Source organism: Nerophis lumbriciformis, linkage group LG13 (assembly GCF_033978685.3).
Source record: "Nerophis lumbriciformis linkage group LG13, RoL_Nlum_v2.1, whole genome shotgun sequence".
Classification (NCBI taxonomy): domain Eukaryota; kingdom Metazoa; phylum Chordata; class Actinopteri; order Syngnathiformes; family Syngnathidae; genus Nerophis; species Nerophis lumbriciformis.
This window is the reverse complement of record NC_084560.2, coordinates 6,435,113-6,459,918: the sequence shown is the minus strand read 5'-3', so window position 1 is coordinate 6,459,918 and position 24,806 is coordinate 6,435,113. Positions and strand designations below refer to the sequence as shown.

Genomic DNA, 24,806 nt, shown 5'->3' with positions numbered 1-24,806 from the left:
CACCAGGGTTATGTTTCATACTATACTATACTTGCAGAACTATGTACTACTACACCACCAGGGTTATGTTTCATACTATACTATACTTGCAGAACTATGTACTACTACACCACCAGGGTTATGTTTCATACTATACTACTATACTATACTATACTGGCAGAACTATGTACTACTACACCACCAGGGTTATGTTTCATCCTATACTATACTTGCAGAACTATGTACTACTACACCACCAGGGTTATGTTTCATACTATACTATACTGGCAGAACTATGTACCACTACACCACCAGGGTTATGTTTCATACTATACTATACTGGCAGCATTATGTACTACTACACCACCAGGGTTATGTTTCATACTATACTATACTGGCAGAACTATGTACTACTACACCACCAGGGTTATGTTTCATACTATACTATACTATACTGGCAGAACTATGTACTACTACACCACCAGGGTTATGTTTCATACTATACTGGCAGAACTATGTACTACTACACCACCAGGGTTATGTTTCATACTATACTATACTGGCAGAACTATGTACCACTACACCACCAGGGTTATGTTTCATACTTTACTACTATACTATACTATACTGGCAGAACTATGTACTACTACACCACCAGGGTTATGTTTCATACTATACTATACTTGCAGAACTATGTACTACTACACCACCAGGGTTATGTTTCATACTATACTATACTGGCAGAACTATGTATCACTACACCACCAGGGTTATGTTTCATACTATACTACTATACTATACTATACTGGCAGAACTATGTACCACTACACCACCAGGGTTATGTTTCATACTATACTGGCAGAACTATGTACCACTACACCACCAGGGTTATGTTTCATACTATACTATACTGGCAGAACTATGTACCACTACACCACCAGGGTTATGTTTCATACTATACTATACTAGCAGAACTATGTACCACTACACCACCAGGGTTATGTTTCATACTATACTGGCAGAACTATGTACCACTACACCACCAGGGTTATGTTTTATACTATACTATACTAGCAAAACTATGTACCACTACACCACCAGGGTTATGTTTCATACTATACTATACTAGCAGAACTATGTACTACTACACCACCAGGGTTGTGTTTCATACTATACTATACTTGCAGAACTATGTACTACTACACCACCAGGGTTATGTTTCATACTATACTATACTTGCAGAACTATGTACTACTACACCACCAGGGTTATGTTCCATACTATACTATACTGGCAGAACTATGTACCACTACACCACCAGGGTTATGTTTCATACTATACTGGCAGAACTATGTACCACTACACCACCAGGGTTATGTTTCATACTATACTATACTGGCAGAACTATGTACTACTACACCACCAGGGTTATGTTTCATACTATACTATACTAGCAGAACTATGTACCACTACACCACCAGGGTTATGTTTCATACTATACTATACTGGCAGAACTATGTACTACTACACCACCAGGGTTATGTTTCATACTATACTATACCGGCAGAACTATGTACCACTACACCACCAGGGTTATGTTTCATACTATACTATACTTGCAGAACTATGTACCACTACACCACCAGGGTTATGTTTCATACTATACTGGCAGAACGATGTACCACTACACCACCAGGGTTATGTTTCATACTATACTATACTAGCAGAACTATGTACCACTACACCACCAGGGTTATGTTACATACTGTACTATACTGGCAGAACTATGTACCACTACACCACCTGGGTTATGTTCCATACTATACTATACTGGCAGAACTATGTACTACTACACCACCAGGGTTATGTTTCATACTATACTATACTAGCAGAACTATGTACCACTACACCACCAGGGTTATGTTCCATACTATACTGGCAGAACTATGTACTACTACACCACCAGGGTTATGTTTCATACTATACTATACTGGCAGAACTATGTACTACTACACCACCAGGGTTATGTTTCATACTACACTATACTGGCAGAACTATGTACCACTACACCACCAGGGTTATGTTTCATACTATACTATACTGGCAGAACTATGTACTACTAAACCACCAGGGTTATGTTCCATACTACACTATACTGACAGAACTATGTATCACTACACCACCAGGGTTATGTTTCATACTATACTATACTGGCAGAACTATGTACCACTACACCACCAGGGTTATGTTTCATACTATACTATACTGGCAGAATTATGTACTACTACACCACCAGGGTTATGTTTCATACTATACTATACTGGCAGAACTATGTACCACTACACCACCAGGGTTATGTTTCATACTATACTATACTGGCAGAATTATGTACTACTACACCACCAGGGTTATGTTTCATACTATACTATACTGGCAGAACTATGTACCACTATACCACCATGGTTATGTTTCATACTATACTATACTAGCAGAACTATGTACCACTACACCACCAGGGTTATGTTTCATACTATACTGGCAGAACTATGTACCACTACACCACCAGGGTTATGTTTCATACTATACTATACTAGCAAAACTATGTACCACTACACCACCAGGGTTATGTTTCATACTATACTATACTAGCAGAACTATGTACTACTACACCACCAGGGTTGTGTTTCATACTATACTATACTTGCAGAACTATGTACTACTACACCACCAGGGTTATGTTTCATACTATACTATACTTGCAGAACTATGTACTACTACACCACCAGGGTTATGTTCCATACTATACTATACTGGCAGAACTATGTACCACTACACCACCAGGGTTATGTTTCATACTATACTGGCAGAACTATGTACCACTACACCACCAGGGTTATGTTTCATACTATACTATACTGGCAGAACTATGTACTACTACACCACCAGGGTTATGTTTCATACTATACTATACTAGCAGAACTATGTACCACTACACCACCAGGGTTATGTTTCATACTATACTATACTGGCAGAACTATGTACTACTACACCACCAGGGTTATGTTTCATACTATACTATACCGGCAGAACTATGTACCACTACACCACCAGGGTTATGTTTCATACTATACTATACTTGCAGAACTATGTACCACTACACCACCAGGGTTATGTTTCATACTATACTGGCAGAACGATGTACCACTACACCACCAGGGTTATGTTTCATACTATACTATACTAGCAGAACTATGTACCACTACACCACCAGGGTTATGTTACATACTGTACTATACTGGCAGAACTATGTACCACTACACCACCTGGGTTATGTTCCATACTATACTATACTGGCAGAACTATGTACTACTACACCACCAGGGTTATGTTTCATACTATACTATACTAGCATAACTATGTACCACTACACCACCAGGGTTATGTTCCATACTATACTGGCAGAACTATGTACTACTACACCACCAGGGTTATGTTTCATACTATACTATACTGGCAGAACTATGTACTACTACACCACCGGGGTTATGTTTCATACTACACTATACTGGCAGAACTATGTACCACTACACCACCAGGGTTATGTTTCATACTATACTATACTGGCAGAACTATGTACTACTAAACCACCAGGGTTATGTTCCATACTACACTATACTGACAGAACTATGTATCACTACACCACCAGGGTTATGTTTCATACTATACTATACTGGCAGAACTATGTACCACTACACCACCAGGGTTATGTTTCATACTATACTATACTGGCAGAATTATGTACTACTACACCACCAGGGTTATGTTTCATACTATACTATACTGGCAGAACTATGTACCACTACACCACCAGGGTTATGTTTCATACTATACTATACTGGCAGAATTATGTACTACTACACCACCAGGGTTATGTTTCATACTATACTATACTGGCAGAACTATGTACCACTATACCACCATGGTTATGTTTCATACTATACTATATTAGCAGAACTATGTACCACTACACCACCGGGGTTATGTTCCATACTATACTATACTAGCAGAACTATGTACCACTACACCACCAGGGTTATATTTAATACTATACTATACTAGCAGAACTATGTACTACTACACCACCAGGGTTATGTTTCATACTATACTATATTAGCAGAACTATGTACTACTACACCACCAGGGTTATGTTCCATACTATACTATACTGGCAGAACTATGTACCACTACACCACCGGGGCTATGTTCCATACTATACTATAGTGGCAGAACTATGTACCACTACACCACCAGGGTTATATTTAATACTATACTATACTAGCAGAACTATGTACCACTACACCACCTGGGTTATGTTTCATACTATACTATACTGGCAGAACTATGTACCACTACACCACCAGGGTTATTTTTCATACTATACTATAATAGCAGAAATATGTTATCACACAATTTGTTTTCTACGAGCTCAGGTTGCCCGGGTTACGATCCACCGGTGCTTACAAAGCTGTCTTTGATCTTATCAAGCCAAAGGTGGACAAGCTTGTAAATCTCCACTGTGTGCGATGGAATGCGCCGTAGAGGTGTCGGTTTCTCATATCTCGGACAGTGACAGGAAGGGTTTTATCAGGACCTGAAATCCACCAGCAGAGAGGGGGCAAACCTGACACCGCTCCAATCAGGGAATGCCCAAATAAATGGGGAGGCGTGGAACTTTTTTCTCAGAGCGTGGGGTGACATTGTGTCTCCTCATGAGCTAAATTGAATCCTGTCTCTGTTTGATTCCTTGCTTCTTGTCCTGTTTAATAGATAGTTCGGTGTTTGAATCTGACAATTCCGTTTGTCCAAGCTCTGACATTAACGTCATAACCTTGTCACTACTGGCGATCAATAAAAAACATCCTCGGTGCCATTAATGAGCTGCCGAACATGCTCTCTTCCAGGGCTGCAAGTCATTGCGGAAGCGGATCTTTGATCTTGAGTGTTACGCTTGTTTTTTTGGAGGAGGAGGCGAGAAGGAACATTCCAGAGTGACTTGTTTAGGTCTGAAGAGAGCGTTCCCCTTCAGGGGTTTGCCAGAGATTATCCCCCCCAGCAGCCCCTGCTCCACGGGAAGCGCAAGCTGAGAGGGAAGTGGAGGAATGTCAAGCATGAAGCGCTGACATGACTGAGCAACCCCAGGCTGAACTCCAGTCTGGAGGATCTTCACTTGTGGCTTCAGGGTACCGCCTCGGTCTAATGCCCCCCCCCCCCCCCCCCCCATCGGTCCACTCATGAATGGATGCAAGTGCTAAAGCAACATTGTCAAAACTTCACTGGTGAATCGTAAGACGAGAGTCACAAAGTGGAACATTTAAGACTTGCCATCGTGACCGGGTTTTAATGACCAGGACCGCATGACAAGCCTCTGCTTGGAACCAGCGTGTCTCTGGGGGATTTTCACAATTTTTGATTATTGCCATGGTCTGGCCGGTCTCAAACCAGGGTCTTAAGCGCTCGAGTGGGCGTAAAAAATGCTGCTGTGTCGTCCACTGCAGAGGCCGTGACCCAGTATCAGCATGTGGGCGGGGCTGAACCCAAATAGCCACTATACTTTTGGTTTTTTTTTCATAGTGTTTGTAAACAAGTACAAAAGCGGTGAAGTTGTCAGGTTGTGTAAATGGTGAATAAAAAGAGAAGACAACAAATCCTTTTCAACTTATATTCAATTGAATAGACTGCAAAGACAAGATATTTAACGTTCGAACTGGAAAACGTTGTTATTTTTTGCAAATATTAGCCCATTTGAAATGTGATGCCCGCGACGTGTTTCCAAAAAAGCGTAAAAAAGACTGAGAAAGTAGAGGAATGCTCATCAGACACTTATTTGGAACATCCCACAGGTGAGCAGGCTAATTGGGAACAGGTGGGTGCCATGATTGGGTATAAAAAGCAGCTTCCATGAAATGCTCGGTCGTTCACAAACAAGGACGGAGCGAGGGTCACCACTTTGTCAACAAATGCCTGAGCAAGTTTAAGAACAACATTTTATAACAAGCTATTGCAAGGAATTTGAGGATTTCACCATCTACGCGCCGTAATATCATCAAAAGGTTCAGAGAATCTGGAGAAATCATGGCAAGGCCGAAAACCAACATTGAATGCCCGTGACTTTCGATCCCTGCATCAAAAAGCCACATCGGTGTGTAAAGGATATCACCACATGGGCTCAAGAGCACTTCAGAAACCCACTGTCAGTAACTACAGTTGGTCGCTACATCTGTAAGTGCAAGTTAAAACACTACTATGCAAAGCCAAAGCCATTTATCAACAACACCCAGAAACGCTGCCGGCTTCGCTGGGCCCGAGCTCATCTAAGATGGACTGATGCAAAGTGGAAAAATGTTCTGTGGTCTGACGAGTACACATTTCAAATTGTTTTTTTGGAAAATGTGGACGTCGTGTCCTCCGGACTAAAGAGGAAAAGAACCATCCGGATTGTTCTCGGGTCAAAGTGTAAAAGGTAGCATGTGTGATGGTATGGGGGTGTATTAAAGCCCAAGACATGGGTAACTTACACATCTGTGAAGGCACCATTAATGCTGAAAGGTACATACAGCTTTTGGAGCAACATATGCAACGCTATCACGGACGCCCCTGCTTATTTCAGAAAGACGATGCCAAGCCACGTGTTACATCAACGTGGCTTCATAGTAAAAGAGTGCGGCTACTAGACTGGCCTGCCTGTAGTCCAGACCTGTCTCCCATTGAAAATGTGTGGCGCATTATGAAGCCTAAAATATCAGAAGGGAGACTACACTGAAATAGGTGTGTTATTGTTTGTGCTATGGCGCCATCTTTTGGACGAGCCCTTCCGTTGAGACTGAGCTTTCAACCGGAAGTAGAAGTGCCGGTTCGTCTTCTAACAAAGGATTCTTCATTCATCACTCCAAGCAATGTTTGTAAGTTTTATACTAAAACAATTATTTTAAGAAAATAAACAAAGAAACAAGCAGACACTGAATAGGTGTGTTATTGTTTGTGCTACGGCATTGTCTTTTGGACAAATTTGCTGCGCACTTCAGTTTAGACTAAGCTTTCAGCCGGAAGCAGAAGAGCCGCTCCGTCTTCTAACCAAAAAGGACAAAAAAGACTTTGACTCTTGTCTGATCACTCAATTTATTATTAGAACTCAGAAGAGCAAAGCTCCTGGTTTTTCAGCAATTGGAAAGCAAATACTACAACTTGTGTTCACATTAGGGCTGCAACTAACGATTAATTTGATAATCGATTAATCTGTCGATTATTACTTCGATTAATCGATTAATAATCGGATAAAAGAGACGAACTACATTTCTATCCTTTCCAGTATTTTATTGGAAAAAAACAGCATACTGGCACCATACTTATTTTGATTATTGTTTCTCAGCTGTTTGTACATGTTGCAGTTTATAAATAAAGGTTTATAAAAAAAATAAAAATAAATTAAATTAAAAATTAAATTAAAAAATTGCCTCTGCGCATGCGCATAGCTCCAACGAATCGATGACTAAATTAATCGCCAACTATTTTTATAATCGATTTTAATCGATTTAATCGATTAGTTGTTGCAGCCCTAGTTCACATCCACAGGAACCACATGGGTTAGCCTACTCTATACAGTATTTACAACCTTACTAGTGTTCACTTCACAGCCACAGATGGCTCATCTAGTTATTGACATTATTTACACATGATTGTGTCTGTTTCAGTCACCATGTTATTTAGTCACTACAGTAATTACAACTTGTGTTCACATCCACAGGAACCACATGGGTTAGTCTACTCTATACAGTATTTACAACCTTACTTGTGTTCATTTCACAGCCACAGATGGTTCATCTAGTTATTGACATTATTTACACATCACTATGTCTGTTTCAGTCACCATGTTATTTAGTCACTACAGTAATTACCACTTGTGTTCACATCCACAGGAACCACATGGGTTAGCCTACTCTATACAGTACTTACAACCTTACTAGTGTTCACTTTACAGCCACAGATGGCTCATCTAGTTATTGACATTATTTACACATTATTTTGTCTGTTTCAGTCACTATGTTATTTAGTCACTAGAGTAATTATGTTCACATCCACAGGAACCACATGGGTTAGTCTACTCTTTACAGTATTTACAACCTTACTAGTGTTCACTTCACAGCCACAGATGGCTCATCTAGTTATTGACAGTATCTACACATCACTATGTCTGTTTCAGTCACTAGGTTATTTAGTCACTACAGTAATTACAACTTGTGTTCACATCCACAGGAACCATATGGGTTAGCCTACTCTGTACAGTATTTACCACCTTGGTGCATGGGAGTTTGCCCAACCAGTCTACATGTGCTTTGTGGACTTGGAGAAGGCATTCGACCGTGTCCCTCGGGAAGTCCTGTGGGGAGTGCTCAGAGAGTATGGGGTATCGGACTGTCTGATTGTGGCGGTCCGCTCCCTGTATGATCAGTGTCAGAGCTTGGTCCGCATTGCCGGCAGTAAGTCGGACACGTTTCCAGTGAGGGTTGGACTCCGCCAAGGCTGCCCTTTGTCACCCATTTTGTTCATAACTTTTATGGACAGAATTTTAAGGCGCAGTCAAGGCGTTGAGGGGATCCGGTTTAGTGGCTGCAGGATTAGGTCTCTGCTTTTTGCAGATGATGTGGTCCTGATGGCTTCATCTGGCCAGGATCTTCAGCACTCACTGGATCGGTTCGCAGCCGAGTGTGAAGCGACTGGGATGAGAATCAGCACCTCCAAGTCCGAGTCCATGGTTCTCGCCCGGGAAAGGGCGGAGTGCCATCTCCAAGTTGGGGAGGAGATCTTGCCCCAAGTGGAGGAGTTCAAGTACCTCAGAGTCTTGTTCACGAGTGAGGGACGAGTGGATCGTGAGATCGATAGGCGGATCGGTGCGGCGTCTTCAGTAATGCGGACGCTGTATCGATCCGTTGTGGTGAAGAAGGAGCTGAGCCGGAAGGCAAAGGTCTCAATTTACCGGTCGATCTACGTTCCCATCCTCACCTATGGTCATGAGCTTTGGGTTATGACCGAAAGGACAAGATCACAGGTACAAGCGGCCGGGTGGCGGGGCTCTCCCTTAGAGATAGGGTGAGAAGCTGTGTCATCCGGGAGGAGCTCAGAGTAAAGCCGCTGCTCCTCCACATGGAGAGGAGCCAGATGAGGTGGTTCGGGCATCTGGTCAGGATGCCACCCGAACGCCTCCCTAGGAAGGTGTTTCGGGCACGTCCGACCGGTAGGAGGCCACGGGGAAGACCCTGGACACGTTGGGAAAACTATGTCTCCCGGCCGGCTTGGGAACGCCTCGGGATCCCCCGGGAAGAGCTGGACGAAGTGGCTGGGGAGAGGGAAGTCTGGGCTTCCCTGCTTAGGCTGCTGCCCCCGCGACCCAACCTCGGATGGATGGAATAATAACACGTTCATTTTAGGCTGACGTCGCATTGGGTTCAAAGTTGGGTTCTCGCGATCAAATGAAACTAAGACAGTGTTTTATATATATATATATATATATATATATATATATATATATATGTATGTGTGGGAAAAAAATCACAAGACTATTTCATCTCTACAGGCCTGTTTCATGAGGGGGGGTACCCTCAATCATCAGGAGATCATCTCCTGATGATTGAGGGTACCCCCCTCATGAAACAGGCCTGTAGAGATGAAATAGTCTTGTGATTTTTTTCCCACACATACATATATTGCGCTCTACTACGGTATCGAGCACTATTTTTTGGATAACCTTATTAAGACATCTATATATATATATATATATACATACATACACAGTATGAAAATACTACAGTATACAGTCTGTAAAATACCACAGTATGAACATATTATAGTATGAAAATACTACAATATACAGTATGTGAGAATATTACAATATGGAAGTACTACAATACACAGTATTAAAGTACTACAATATACTGTATGTAAAATACTACAGTATACAGTATGAAAGTACTACAATATACAGTACATAAAATACTGCATTATTTAGTATGTAAAATACTGCATTATTTAGTATGAAAATACTACAATATACAGTATGTATAATACTGCAGTATATAGTAGGAAAATACTACAATGTACTGTATGTAGAATACTACAGCATACAGTATGAAAGTACAACATTATACGGTATGTAGAATACTACCGTATATATGAACATACTACAATACACTATGTAAAATACTACAGTATACAGTATGAAAGTACTGCAATATACAGTACGTAGAATACTACAGTATGTAGTATGAAAATACTACAATATCCTGTATGCAAAATGTATGTATATATGTGTGTGTATATATGTATATTGACAGTGTATGCATGTATATATATATATATATATATATACATAATAACATATACTATTATAATATATATGAAATATATATATATATATATATATATATACACATTAATTAAAAGTGAGTCTCATGCATGTGAACATTAAAAGGACAAATATAGCAAGAAAAACAAATGAATGGATTAACAAACAAGCGTTCATCGACTTGACTTCCAAATGAAGAGTGAAACTTTCTTTCTCTGTGAAGGACAATTCTGCTTCCATTCACCACATCTTGTTTAGTGCGTGCTGTGTGAGGAGAGTCACCACATCTTATCAGTCAGCAGCAGACCAGCTCAGCCTGTCGTACTGTACAATACTGTACAATACTCAAAGTAGCGGCCTCGCCCATGCAGAAAGATAACAACATGAACAAATATGCCATCAATACGTCAATATAAATATACATACATACATACATACATACATACATATATATGTACCAGTGACGTGCGGTGAGGTTGATGGCTGGTGAGGCACTGACTTCATCACAGTCAGATTTACAAACATATGAACCCTAAAGAGTATCTTATTCACCATTTGATTGGCAGCAGTTAACGGGTTATGTTTAAAAGCTCATACCAGCATTCTTCCCTGCTTGGCACTCAGCATCAAGGCTTGGAATTGGGGGTTAAATCACCAAAAATGATTCCCGGGCGCGGCGCCGCTGGTGCTCACTGCTCCCCTCACCTCCCAGGAGGTGATCAAGGGGATGGGACAAATTTCACCACACCTAGTGTGTGTGTGACAATCATTGCTACTTTAACTTAACTTTAACTTTACACATACAAACTGTAGCACACAAAAAAGCACATTTAATTAAGAAAAAAACGTTATTATGGTCTTACCTTTACTTATAAATGAAGTCCATGCGCCACTCCTTCTGAACAAAAGCATCGAAAACTTGTTTATAGAAGTCTTCCTTATCTTTCTTCAGTTTTAAAAGTCTCTCTGTCTCGATGGAGATCTTCCTTTAATTATTACCTCCTGCTTCCATTGAAAGTTCAGTTTAGAAAACTGTTTTATTTTAGATATGTAATCCTCCATGTTAAAAGTCCAAATAAACGATCGCTGCTAACTGTTGCTGCTTGTTGTCACTTCTTCTGCAGCCGAGTAGTCGCAAGAATGATCTCTGGGATCACTAGCGCCCTCTACCACCAGGAGGCGGGATTACTGCGAGCCTCACACAGTGCGTCTTCGCAGCCGTTTTATGATTGCTCAGCACAAGAAATACGTTACACACATACAGTTGTTGACAAAATACACTGTACATTATATACCTCAGCTAACTAAACTATGGAAATGTATAATATAATTCATATAGCAATACAGTCTCACTGCACAGCAGGCCAGCAGTTAGCCCAGTCATTGCGCAATCCATGTTGAGGCACAACTGGCTGCTGCCTCACCGCAAGTCTCTTCTCAGTATTTGAACGGCAAATGTGAAAATTCAGCGATTTTGAATAAAAAATAATCTAAAACTGGTGAAGTTAAATGGAAAATAACTTTATAGTATAATCACTGGATACATATAACAATTTAATTTTTTTTCTTTCTTTTTACATTTCTTTTTCTTTCCATGTTGGCACGTGAGGCAACGCCTCACCTGCCTCCCCTGACTGCACCTCACTGATATGTACATACATATATGCTTACAAGCAGATATTGTCAATACACACACACACACACACACACACACACACACACACACACACACACACACACACACACACACACACACACACACACACATATATATATATATATATACACACACATGCATACATACATACAAATATATATATATATATGCATACATGCATACACTGTCAATATACATCCACGCACACATATATATATATACATACATTTTACATACAGTAGATTGTAGTATTATCATACTATATACTGTAGTATTCTACATAATGTATATTGTAGTACTTTCATACTGTAGATTTTGGTATTGTACATACAGTGTATTATAGTATGTTCATACTATACACGGTAGTATTCTACATACTGTTGTACTTTCATACTGTATGCTGTAGTATTCCACATACAGTATATTGTAGTATTTTCATACTATATACTGTAATATTATACATACTGTATAATGTAGTACTTTCATAATGTATTATTTTACAGACTGTATATTGTAGTATTTTCATACTATATAATGTAGTATTATATATACTGTATATTGTAGTACTTTCATACTGTATACTGTAGTATTTTCCAGACTGTATATTGTAGTATTTACATACTAAATAATGTAGTATTTTACACACTGTATATTGTAGTACTTTTATACTGTATACTGTAGTATTTTCATACTGTGTATTGTATTACTTTCATACTGTATACTGTAGTATTCTACATACTGTATATTGTAGTATTTCATACTATATAGTGTAGTATTCTACACACTGTATATTGTATTACTTTCATACTGTATACTTTAGTCTTGTACATACAGTGTATTGTAGTATTGTCATACTATATATGGTATTATTCTATATACTGTATAATGTTGTACTTTCATACTGTATGCTGTAGTATTCTACAGACAGTAAATTGTAGTATTTCCATACTATATACTGTAGTATTATACATCCTATATATTGTAGTACTTTCATACTGTAGAGTGTAGTATTCTCACATACTGTATATTGTAGTATTTTCATACTATAATATGTTCGTACTGTGGTATTTTACAGACTGTAAATTGTAGTATTTTCATACTGTGTATTGTAGTACTTTCAACATATATACTGTAGTATTCTCACATACTGTACATTGTAGTATTTTCATACTATAATATGTTCATACTGTAGTATTTTACATACGCTATATTGTATTTTAATACTGAATAATGTAGTATTTTCACATACTGTATACTGTAGGATTTTCACATACTGTATACAGCAGTATTTTCACATATTGTATAGTATAGTATTTTTACATATTGTATAGTATAGTATTTTCACATATTGTATAGTATAGTATTTTTACATATTGTATACTGTAGTATTCATGTCCATTATTCCCAGTAAGATTGTGAAAAACAAAGTAGGACCCTGAACGCAGCCTTACATTTTCAGTACAATACTCAAACAGGACTCTGAACGCAACCTAACATTATCAGTACAATACTTAAACAGGATCCTGAATGCAACCTTACATTATCAGTACAATACTTAAACAGGACTCTGAACGCAACCTAACATTATCAGTACAATACTTAAACAGGACCCTGAATGCAACCTTACATTATCAGTACAATACTTAAACAGGACCCTGAACGCAACCTTACATTATCAGTACAATACTTAAACTGGACCCTGAACGCAACCTTACATGTTCAGTACAATACTTAAACAGGACCCTGAACGCAACCTTACATGTTCAGTACAATACTTAAACTGGACCCTGAATGTAGCCTTACATTTTCAGTACAATACTTAAACTGGACCCTGAACGTAACCTTACATTATCAGTACAATACTTAAACAGGACCCTGAACGCAACCTTACATTTTCAGTACAATACTTAAACAGGACCCTGAACGCAACCTAACATTATCAGTACAATACTCAAACAGGACTCTGAACGTAACCTTACATTATCAGTACAATACTTAAACAGGACCCTGAACGCAACCTTACATTTTCAGTACAATACTTAAACAGGACCCTGAACGCAACCTTACATGTTCAGTACAATACTTAAACTGGACCCTGAACGTAACTTTACATTATCAGTACAATACTTAAACAGGACCCTGAACGCAACCTTACATGTTCAGTACAATACTTAAACTGGACCCTGAACGTAACCTTACATTATCAGTACAATAATTAAACAGGACCCTGAACGCAACCTTACATGTTCAGTACAATACTTAAACTGGACCCTGAACGTAACCTTACATTATCAGTACAATACTTAAACAGGACCCTGAACCCAACCTTACATGTTCAGTACAATACTTAAACTGGACCCTGAACGTAACCTTACATTATCAGTACAATACTTAAACAGAACTCTGAACGCAATCTTACATTATCAGTACTATACTCAAACAGGACCCTGAACGCAACCTTACATTATCAGTACAATACTCAAACAGGACCCTGAACGCAACCTTACATTATCAGTACAATACTTAAACAGGACCCTGAATGCAATCTTACATTATAAGTACTATACTCAAACAGGACCCTGAACGCAACCTAACATTATCAGTACAATACTCAAACAGGACCCTGAACGCAACCTAACATTATCAGTACAATACTTAAACAGGACCTTGAACGCAACCTTACATTATTACGGTAGTACAATACTTAAACAGGACCCTAAATGCAACCTTACATTATCAGTACAATACTTAAACAGGACCCTGAACGTAACCTTACATGTTCAGTACAATACTTAAACAGGACCCTGAACGCAACCTTACATTTTCAGTACAATACTTAAACAGGACCCTGAACGCAACTTTACATGTTCAGTACAATACTTAAACTGGACCCTGAACGTAACCTTACATTTTCAGTACAATACTTAAACAGGACCCTGAACGCAACCTAACATTATCAGTACAATACTTAAACAGGACCCTGAACGCAACCTAACATTATCAGTACAATATTTAAACAGGACCCTGAACACAACCTTACATTATCAGTTCAATACTTAAACTGGACCCTGAACGCAATCTTACATTATCAGTACAATACTTAAACAGGACCCTGAACGCAACCTTACATTTTCAGTACAATACTTAAACAGGACCCTGAACGCAACCTTACATTATCAGTACAATACTCAAACAGGACCCTGAACGCAACCTAACATTATCAGTACAATACTCAAACAGGACCCTGAACGCAACCTTACATTATCAGTACAATACTAAAACAGGACCCTGAACGCAACCTTACATGTTCGGTACAATACTTAAACTGGACCCTGAATGTAGCCTTACATTATCAGTACAATACTTAAACAGGACCCTGAATGCAACCTTACATGTTCAGTACAATACTTGAACTGGACCCTGAACGTAACCTTACATTATCAGTACAATACTTAAACAGGACCCTGAACGCAACCTTACATTTTCAGTACAATACTTAAACAGGACCCTGAACGCAACTTTACATGTTCAGTACAATACTTAAACTGGACCCTGAACGTAACCTTACATTATCAGTACAATACTTAAACAGGACCTTGAACGCAACCTTACATTTTCAGTACAATACTTAAACAGGACCCTGAACGCAACCTAACATTATCAGTACAATACTTAAACAGGACCCTGAACGCAACCTAACATTATCAGTACAATACTTAAACAGGACCCTGAACGCAATCTTACATTATAAGTACTATACTCAAACAGGACCCTGAACGCAACCTTACATTATCAGTTCAATACTCAAACAGGACCCTGAACGCAACCTAACATTATCAGTACAATACTTAAACAGGACCTTGAACGCAACCTTACATTTTCAGTACAATACTCAAACAGGACTCTGAATGCAACCTTACATTATCAGTACAATACTTAAACAGGACCCTGAACGCAACCTTACATTATCAGTACAATACTAAAACAGGACCCTGAAAGCAACCTTACATTATCAGTACAATACTCAATCAAGACCCTGAATGCAACCCTACATTATCAGTACAATACTTAAACAGGACCCTGAACGTAACCTTACATTTTCAGTACAATACTTAAACAGGACCCTGAACGCAATCTTACATTATCAGTACTATACTCAAACAGGACCCTGAACGCAACCTTACATTATCAGTACAATACTCAAACAGGACCTTGAAGGCAACCTTATATTATCAGTACAATACTTAAACAGGACCCTGAACACAACCTTACATTATCAGTACAATACTCAAACAGGACCCTGAACGCAACCTAACATTATCAGTACAATACTCAAACAGGACCTTGAACGCAACCTTACATTATCAGTACAATACTAAAACAGGACCCTGAACGCAACCTTACATTATCAGTACAATACTCAAACAGGACCCTGAACGCAACCTTACATTATCAGTACAATACTAAAACAGGACCCTGAACGCAACCTTACATGTTCGGTACAATACTTAAACTGGACCCTGAATGTAGCCTTACATTATCAGTACAATACTTAAACAGGACCCTGAATGCAACCTTACATGTTCAGTACAATACTTGAACTGGACCCTGAACGTAACCTTACATTATCAGTACAATACTTAAACAGGACCCTGAACGCAACCTTACATTTTCAGTACAATACTTAAACAGGACCCTGAACGCAACTTTACATGTTCAGTACAATACTTAAACTGGACCCTGAACGTAACCTTACATTATCAGTACAATACTTAAACAGGACCTTGAACGCAACCTTACATTTTCAGTACAATACTTAAACAGGACCCTGAACGCAACCTAACATTATCAGTACAATACTTAAACAGGACCCTGAACGCAACCTAACATTATCAGTACAATACTTAAACAGGACCCTGAACGCAATCTTACATTATAAGTACTATACTCAAACAGGACCCTGAACGCAACCTTACATTATCAGTTCAATACTCAAACAGGACCCTGAACGCAACCTAACATTATCAGTACAATACTTAAACAGGACCTTGAACGCAACCTTACATTTTCAGTACAATACTCAAACAGGACTCTGAATGCAACCTTACATTATCAGTACAATACTTAAACAGGACCCTGAACGCAACCTTACATTATCAGTACAATACTAAAACAGGACCCTGAAAGCAACCTTACATTATCAGTACAATACTCAATCAAGACCCTGAATGCAACCCTACATTATCAGTACAATACTTAAACAGGACCCTGAACGTAACCTTACATTTTCAGTACAATACTTAAACAGGACCCTGAACGCAATCTTACATTATCAGTACTATACTCAAACAGGACCCTGAACGCAACCTTACATTATCAGTACAATACTCAAACAGGACCTTGAAGGCAACCTTATATTATCAGTACAATACTTAAACAGGACCCTGAACACAACCTTACATTATCAGTACAATACTCAAACAGGACCCTGAACGCAACCTAACATTATCAGTACAATACTCAAACAGGACCTTGAACGCAACCTTACATTATCAGTACAATACTAAAACAGGACCCTGAACGCAACCTTACATTATCAGTACAATACTTAAACAGGACCCTGAACGCAATCTTACATTATCAGTACTATACTCAAACAGGACCCTGAACGCAACCTTACATTTTCAGTACAATACTTAAACAGGACCCTGAACGCAACCTAACATTATCAGTACAATACTTAAACAGGACCCTGAACACAACCTTACATTATCAGTACCATACTTAAACTGGACCCTGAACGCAATCTTACATTATCAGTACAATACTCAAACAGGACCCTGAACGCAACCTTACATTATCAGTACAATACTCAAACAGGACCCTGAACGCAACCTTGCATTATCAGTTTATCAGTACAATACTTAAACAGGACCCTGAACGCAACCTTACATTCAGTACAATACTTAAACAGGACCTGAACGCAACCTTACATTATCAGTACAATACTCAAACAGGACCCTGAACGCAACCTAACATTATCAGTACAATACTCAAACAGGACCTTGAACGCAACCTTACATTATCAGTACAATACTTAAACAGGACCCTGAACACAACCTTACATTATCAGTACCATACTTAAACTGGACCCTGAACGCAATCTTACATTATCAGTACAATACTCAAACAGGACCCTGAACGCAACCTTACATTATCAGTACAATACTCAAACAGGACCCTGAACGCAACCTTACATTATCAGTACAATACTTAAACAGGACCCTGAACGTAACCTTACATGTTCAGTACAATACTTAAACAGGACCCTGAACGCAATCTTACATTATCAGTACTATACTCAAACAGGACCCTGAACGCAACCTTACATTATCAGTACAATACTCAAACAGGACCTTGAAGGCAACCTTATATTATCAGTACAATACTTAAACAGGACCCTGAACATAACCTTACATTTTCTGTACAATACTTAAACAGGACCCTGAACGCAATCTTACATTATCAGTACTATACTCAAACAGGACCCTGAACGCAACCTTACATTATCAGTACAATACTCAAACAGGACCTTGAAGGCAACCTTATATTATCAGTACAATACTTAAACAGGACCCTGAACACAACCTTACATTATCAGTACAATACTCAAACAGGACCCTGAACGCAACCTAACATTATCAGTACAATACTCAAACAGGACCTTGAAAGCAACCTTACATTATCAGTACAATACTCAATCAAGACCCTGAATGCAACCTTATATTATCAATACAATACTTAAACAGGACCCTGAACACAACCTTACATTATCAGTACAATACTTAAACAGGACCCTGAACGCAATCTTACATTATCAGTACTATACTCAAACAGGACTCTGAACGCAACCTTACATAATCAGTACAATACTTAAACAGGACCCTGAATGCAACCTTACAATATCAGTACAATACTTAAACATGACCCTGAACGTAACCTTACATTATCAGTACAATACTTAAACAGGACCCTGAATGCAACCTTACATTTTCAGTACAATACTTAAACAGGACCCTGAACCCAACCTTACATTATCAGTACAATACTCAAACAGGACCCTGAACGCAACCTAACATTATCAGTACAATACTCAAACAGGACCCTGAACGCAACCTAACATTATCAGTACAATACTTAAACAGGACCCTGAACGCAATCTTACATTATCAGTACAATACTTAAACAGGACGCTGAACGCAACCTAACATTATCAGTACAATACTTAAACAGGACCCTGAACGCAACCTTGCATTATTAGTACAATACTAAAACAGGACCCTGAAAGCAACCTTACATTATCAGTACAATACTCAATCAAGACCCTGAATGCAACCCTACATTATCAGTACAATACTTAAACAGGACCCTGAACGTAACCTTACATTTTCAGTACAATACTTAAACAGGACCCTGAACGCAATCTTACATTATCAGTACTATACTCAAACAGGACCCTGAACGCAACCTAACATTATCAGTACAATACTTAAACAGGACACTGAACGCAATCTTACATTATCAGTACTATACTCAAACAGGACCCTGAACGCAACCTAACATTATCAGTACAATACTTAAACAGGACCCTGAACGCAACCTTACATTATCAGTACAATACTTAAACAGGACCCTGAACGCAACCTTACATTTTCAGTACAATACTTAAACAGGACCCTGAACGCAAGCTAACATTATCAGTACAATACTTAAACAGGACCCTGAACGCAACCTTACATTATTAGTACAATACTAAAACAGGACCTTGAAAGCAACCTTACATTATCAGTACAATACTCAATCAAGACCCTGAATGCAACCTTATATTATCAGTACAATACTTAAACAGGACCCTGAACACAACCTTACATTATCAGTACAATACTTAAACAGGACCCTGAACGCAATCTTACATTATCAGTACAATACTCAAACAGGACCCTGAACGCAACCTAACATTATCAGTACAATACTCAAACAGGACCTTGAAGGCAACCTTATATTATCAGTACAATACTTAAACAGGACCCTGAACACAACCTTACATTATCAGTACAATACTCAAACAGGACCCTGAACGCAACCTAACATTATCAGTACAATACTCAAACAGGACCTTGAACGCAACCTTACATTATCAGTACAATACTAAAACAGGACCCTGAACGCAACCTTACATGTTCGGTACAATACTCAAACGGGACCCTGAACGTCACACGTGCACGCAGCACGACCTCTGAAAGCCACACGCTACCCTGAACGCACCCTTTCACCAAAACAAACAAGATGGCGTTTGTAAGGAGAACGGTGGACTTTTAAAGAGTTGACGAGGAGTGGAGTTACCTGCTTGCGAAAGGGAGTCCGTAGTGTGTTTCCTGGGTTGGAAAAAATCATCTTCGGTGTGAATAGTTGGCGCTACGATGAGACAAATGTGAATGGAACTCCAAGCATAGTGGAAACACACAGCTGGTATCGGCACCGACACCCTGGATCCAACTTGGTCTGCGGGCCAGCCTGGAATGTTGTCGTGCTGAGTGGAAGTGAGAAGTGGAGGGTTGGACTAAACCATTGTCACATGTAGCGGAGGGGTGCTCCTGTCCCGACATTCTCCTCTAATAAACACATTCTACTGTATCGCTGACATATTAGCACCTTTATGGCCGTACTATTAACATTTCACCGCATTTAAATGTCTTTACAAACTCTATTTTGTTATTTTAAAAATATGTTTTATTTGGACTGTTCCAGGATGCATACTTAACATTCCATCGACTGGTTTGTCCTCATAACTCTTTGTCTCCTCCGTCTATTAAAACACTATTAAAACATGCAATGTATATTTAAAATAAAAGAATAACTCTTTTTCTCCTCCGTCTATTAAAACACTATTAAAACATGCAATATATATTTAAAATAAAACAATAACTCTTTGTCTCCTCCGTCTATTAAAACACTATTAAAACATGCAATATATCTTTAAAATAAAAATAATAACTATTTGTCTGCTCTTCTATTAAAACAGTATTAAAATTCGCAATAAATATTTAAAATAAGAATAATAGCGCTTTGTCTCCTCCATGTATTAAAAGACTATTAAAATACGAAATATACATTTCAATAAAAAATAATAACTCTTTGCATCCTCCGTCTATTTAAACATGCAAAATATATTTAAAATAAAATAAAAACTATTTGCCTTCTCCAGCTATTAAAACACTATTAAAACATGCAATATATATTTAAAATAAAATAATAACTCTTTGTCTCCTCCGTCTATTAAAACACTATTAAAACATGCAATGTATATTTAAAATAAAAGAATAACTTTTTGTCTCCTCCGTCTAACACTATTAAAACATGCAAAGTATATTTAAAATAAAAGAATAACTATTTGTCTCCTCCATCTATTAAAACACTATTAAAACATGCAATATATATTTAAAATAAAATAATAACTCTTTGTCTCCTCCGTCTATTAAAACACTATTAAAACATGCAATATATCTTTAAAATAAAAATAATACCTATTTGTCTGCTCTTCTATTAAAACAGTATTAAAATTCGCAATAAATATTTAAAATAAGAATAATAGCGCTTTGTCTCCTCCATGTATTAAAAGACTATTAAAATACGAAATATATATTTAAATAAAAAATAATAACTCTTTGCCTCCTCCATCTATTTAAACATGCAATATATATTTAAAATAAAATAAAAACTCTTTGTCTTCTCCAGCTATTAAAACAATATTAAAATACGCAACATATATTTAAGATTAAAAATAATAACTCTTTGTCTCCTCCGTCTATTGAAAAAAAATAAAAAAATGCGATATATATTTAAATTAAAAATAATAATTCTTTGCCTCCTCCGTCTATTTAAACATGCAATATATATTTAAAATAAAAGAATAACTCTTTGTCTCCTCCATTTATTAAAACACTATTAAAACATGCAATATATATTTAAAATAAAATAATAACTCTTTGTCTCCTCCGTCTATTAAAACACTATTAAAACATGCAATATATCTTTAAAATAAAAATAAAACCTATTTGTCTGCTCTTCTATTAAAACAGTATTAAAATTTGCAATAAATATTTAAAATAAGAATAATAGCGCTTTGTCTCCTCCATGTATTAAAAGACTATTAAAATACGAAATATACATTTCAATAAAAAATAATAACTCTTTGCATCCTCCGTCTATTTAAACATGCAAAATATATTTAAAATAAAATAAAAACTCTTTGCCTTCTCCAGCTATTAAAACAATATTAAAATATGCAACATATATTTAAAATTGAAAATAATAACTCTTTGTCTCCTCCGTCTATTAAAACACTATTAAAACATGCAATGTATATTTAAAATAAAAGAATAACATTTTGTCTCCTCCGTCTAACACTATTAAAACATGCAAAGTATATTTAAAATAAAAGAATAACTATTTGTCTCCTCCGTCTATTAAAACACTATTAAAACATGCAATATATATTTAAAATAAAATAATAACTCTTTGTCTCCTCCGTCTATTAAAACACTATTAAAACATGCAATATATAGTTAAAATAAAAATAATACCTATTTGTCTGCTCTTCTATTAAAACAGTATTAAAATTCGCAATAAATATTTAAAATAAGAATAATAGCGCTTTGTCTCCTTCATGTATTAAAAGATTATTAAAATACGAAATATATATTTAAATAAAAAATAATAACTCTTTGCCTCCTCCATCTATTTAAACATGCAATATATATTTAAAATAAAATAAAAACTCTTTGTCTTCTCCAGCTATTAAAACAATATTAAAATACGCAACATATATTTAAGATTAAAAATAATAACTCTTTGTCTCCTCCGTCTATTAAAAAATAAATAAAAAACGCGATATATATTTAAATTAAAAATAATTATTATTTGCCTCCTCCGTCTATTTAAACATGCAATATATATTTAAAATAAAAGAATAACTCTGTCTCCTCCGTCTATTAAAACACTAATAAAACATGCAATGTATATTTCAAATAAAAGAATAACTCTTTGTCTCCTCCGTCTATTAAAACACTATTAAAACATGCAATATACATTTAAAATAAAACAATAACTCTTCGTCTCCTCCGTCTATTAAAACACTATTAAAACATGAAATATATCTTTAAAATAAAAATAATAACTATTTTTCTGCTCGTCTATTAAAACAGTATTAAAATTCGCAATAAATATTTAAAATAAAAATAATAACTCTTTGTCTCCTCCATGTATTGAAAGACTATTAAAATACGAAATATATGTTTCAATAAAAAATAATAACTTTTTGCCTCCTCTGTCTATTTAAACATGCAATATATATTTAAAATAAAATAAAAACTCTTTGTCTTCTCCAGCTATTAAAACAGTATTAAAATATGCAACATATATTTAAGATTAAAAATAATAACTCTCTGTCTCCTCCGTCTATTAAAAAAAGAAAAAACGCGATATATATTTAAATGAAAAACAATAATTATTTGCCTCCTCCGTCTATTTAAACATGCAATATATATTTAAAATGAAAATAATAACTGTGTGTCCTTAAAACACTATTAAAACATGCAATGTATATTTAAAATGAAAATATTAACTCATTGTCTCCTCCATCTGTTAAAACAATATTAAAATATGCAATATATATTTACAAAAAAGAGTAACTCTTTGTCTCCTCCGTCTATTCAAACACTATTAAAACATACAATGTATATTTAAAATAAGAATAATAACTCTTTGTCTCCTCCATCTGTTAAAACAATATTAAAATATGCAATATATATTTACAAAAAAAGAGTAACTCTTTGTCTCCTATGTCTATTAAAACAGTATTAAAACATGCAATATATATTTAAAATAAAAATAATAACTCTTTGTCTGCTCGTCTATTAAAACAATATTAAAATATGCAATATATATTTAAAATATAAATAATAACTATTTGTATTCCCCGTCTATTAAAACAGTATTAAATTATCAATAAATATTTTAAATGAAAATAATAACTATTTGTCTCCTCCATCCATCAAAAGACTATTAAAATACGAAATATATATCTAAATTAAAAATAATAACTTTTTGCCTCCTCCATCTATTTAAACATGCAATATATATTTAAAATAAAATAATTACTCTTTGTCTCCTCCGTCTATTAAAACACTATTAAAACACGCAATATATATTTTCAAAATAAGAATAATAACTTTTTGTCTCCTCTGTCTATTAAAACACTAACAAAATATGCAACATATATTTAAAATAAAAATAATAACTTGTTGTCTTCTTCCTCTATTAAAACAGTATTAAAATAAGCAATGTATATTTATAATGAAAAAATAACTCTTTGTATCCTTCGTCTATTAAAAAAAGTATTAAAATATGCAAAAAAAAATATATATATATATATATATATATATATATATACACAATTATTTCAGTATTTTATTTGTATACTATTCTATTGTTCTTTTGTTGTAATTTTATTATCCTGTTGTTCTATTATTATTTTATTTTATTATGCTATTATTTTATTATCCTGTTATTATATTGTTCTATTATTTTATTATTCTATTTTTTTAGTTTTCTATTTTCTATTCTATTATCCTATTGTGCTATTGTTTTATTATGCTATGATTCTATTGTTCAAATATTTTATAATTTTGTTATATTGTTTTATTATTTTATTAT

General features: G+C 36.3%; 1 protein-coding gene across 2 annotated transcripts in view; it reads right to left on the bottom strand.

Moving 5' to 3' along the window:
- rbms1b (RNA binding motif, single stranded interacting protein 1b) overlaps positions 1–20,596 on the bottom strand; it is an 88,485-nt gene extending 67,889 nt beyond the window's left edge. For both annotated transcript variants that reach the window (XM_061971762.2, XM_061971763.2), the window contains exon 1: positions 20,436–20,596. In XM_061971762.2, coding sequence (XP_061827746.1) covers positions 20,436–20,486 — 51 coding nt within the window. In that variant the 5' untranslated portion in view covers positions 20,487–20,596. The remainder of the gene's footprint in view (positions 1–20,435) is intronic.
- Positions 20,597–24,806: the final 4,210 nt, after the last annotated feature.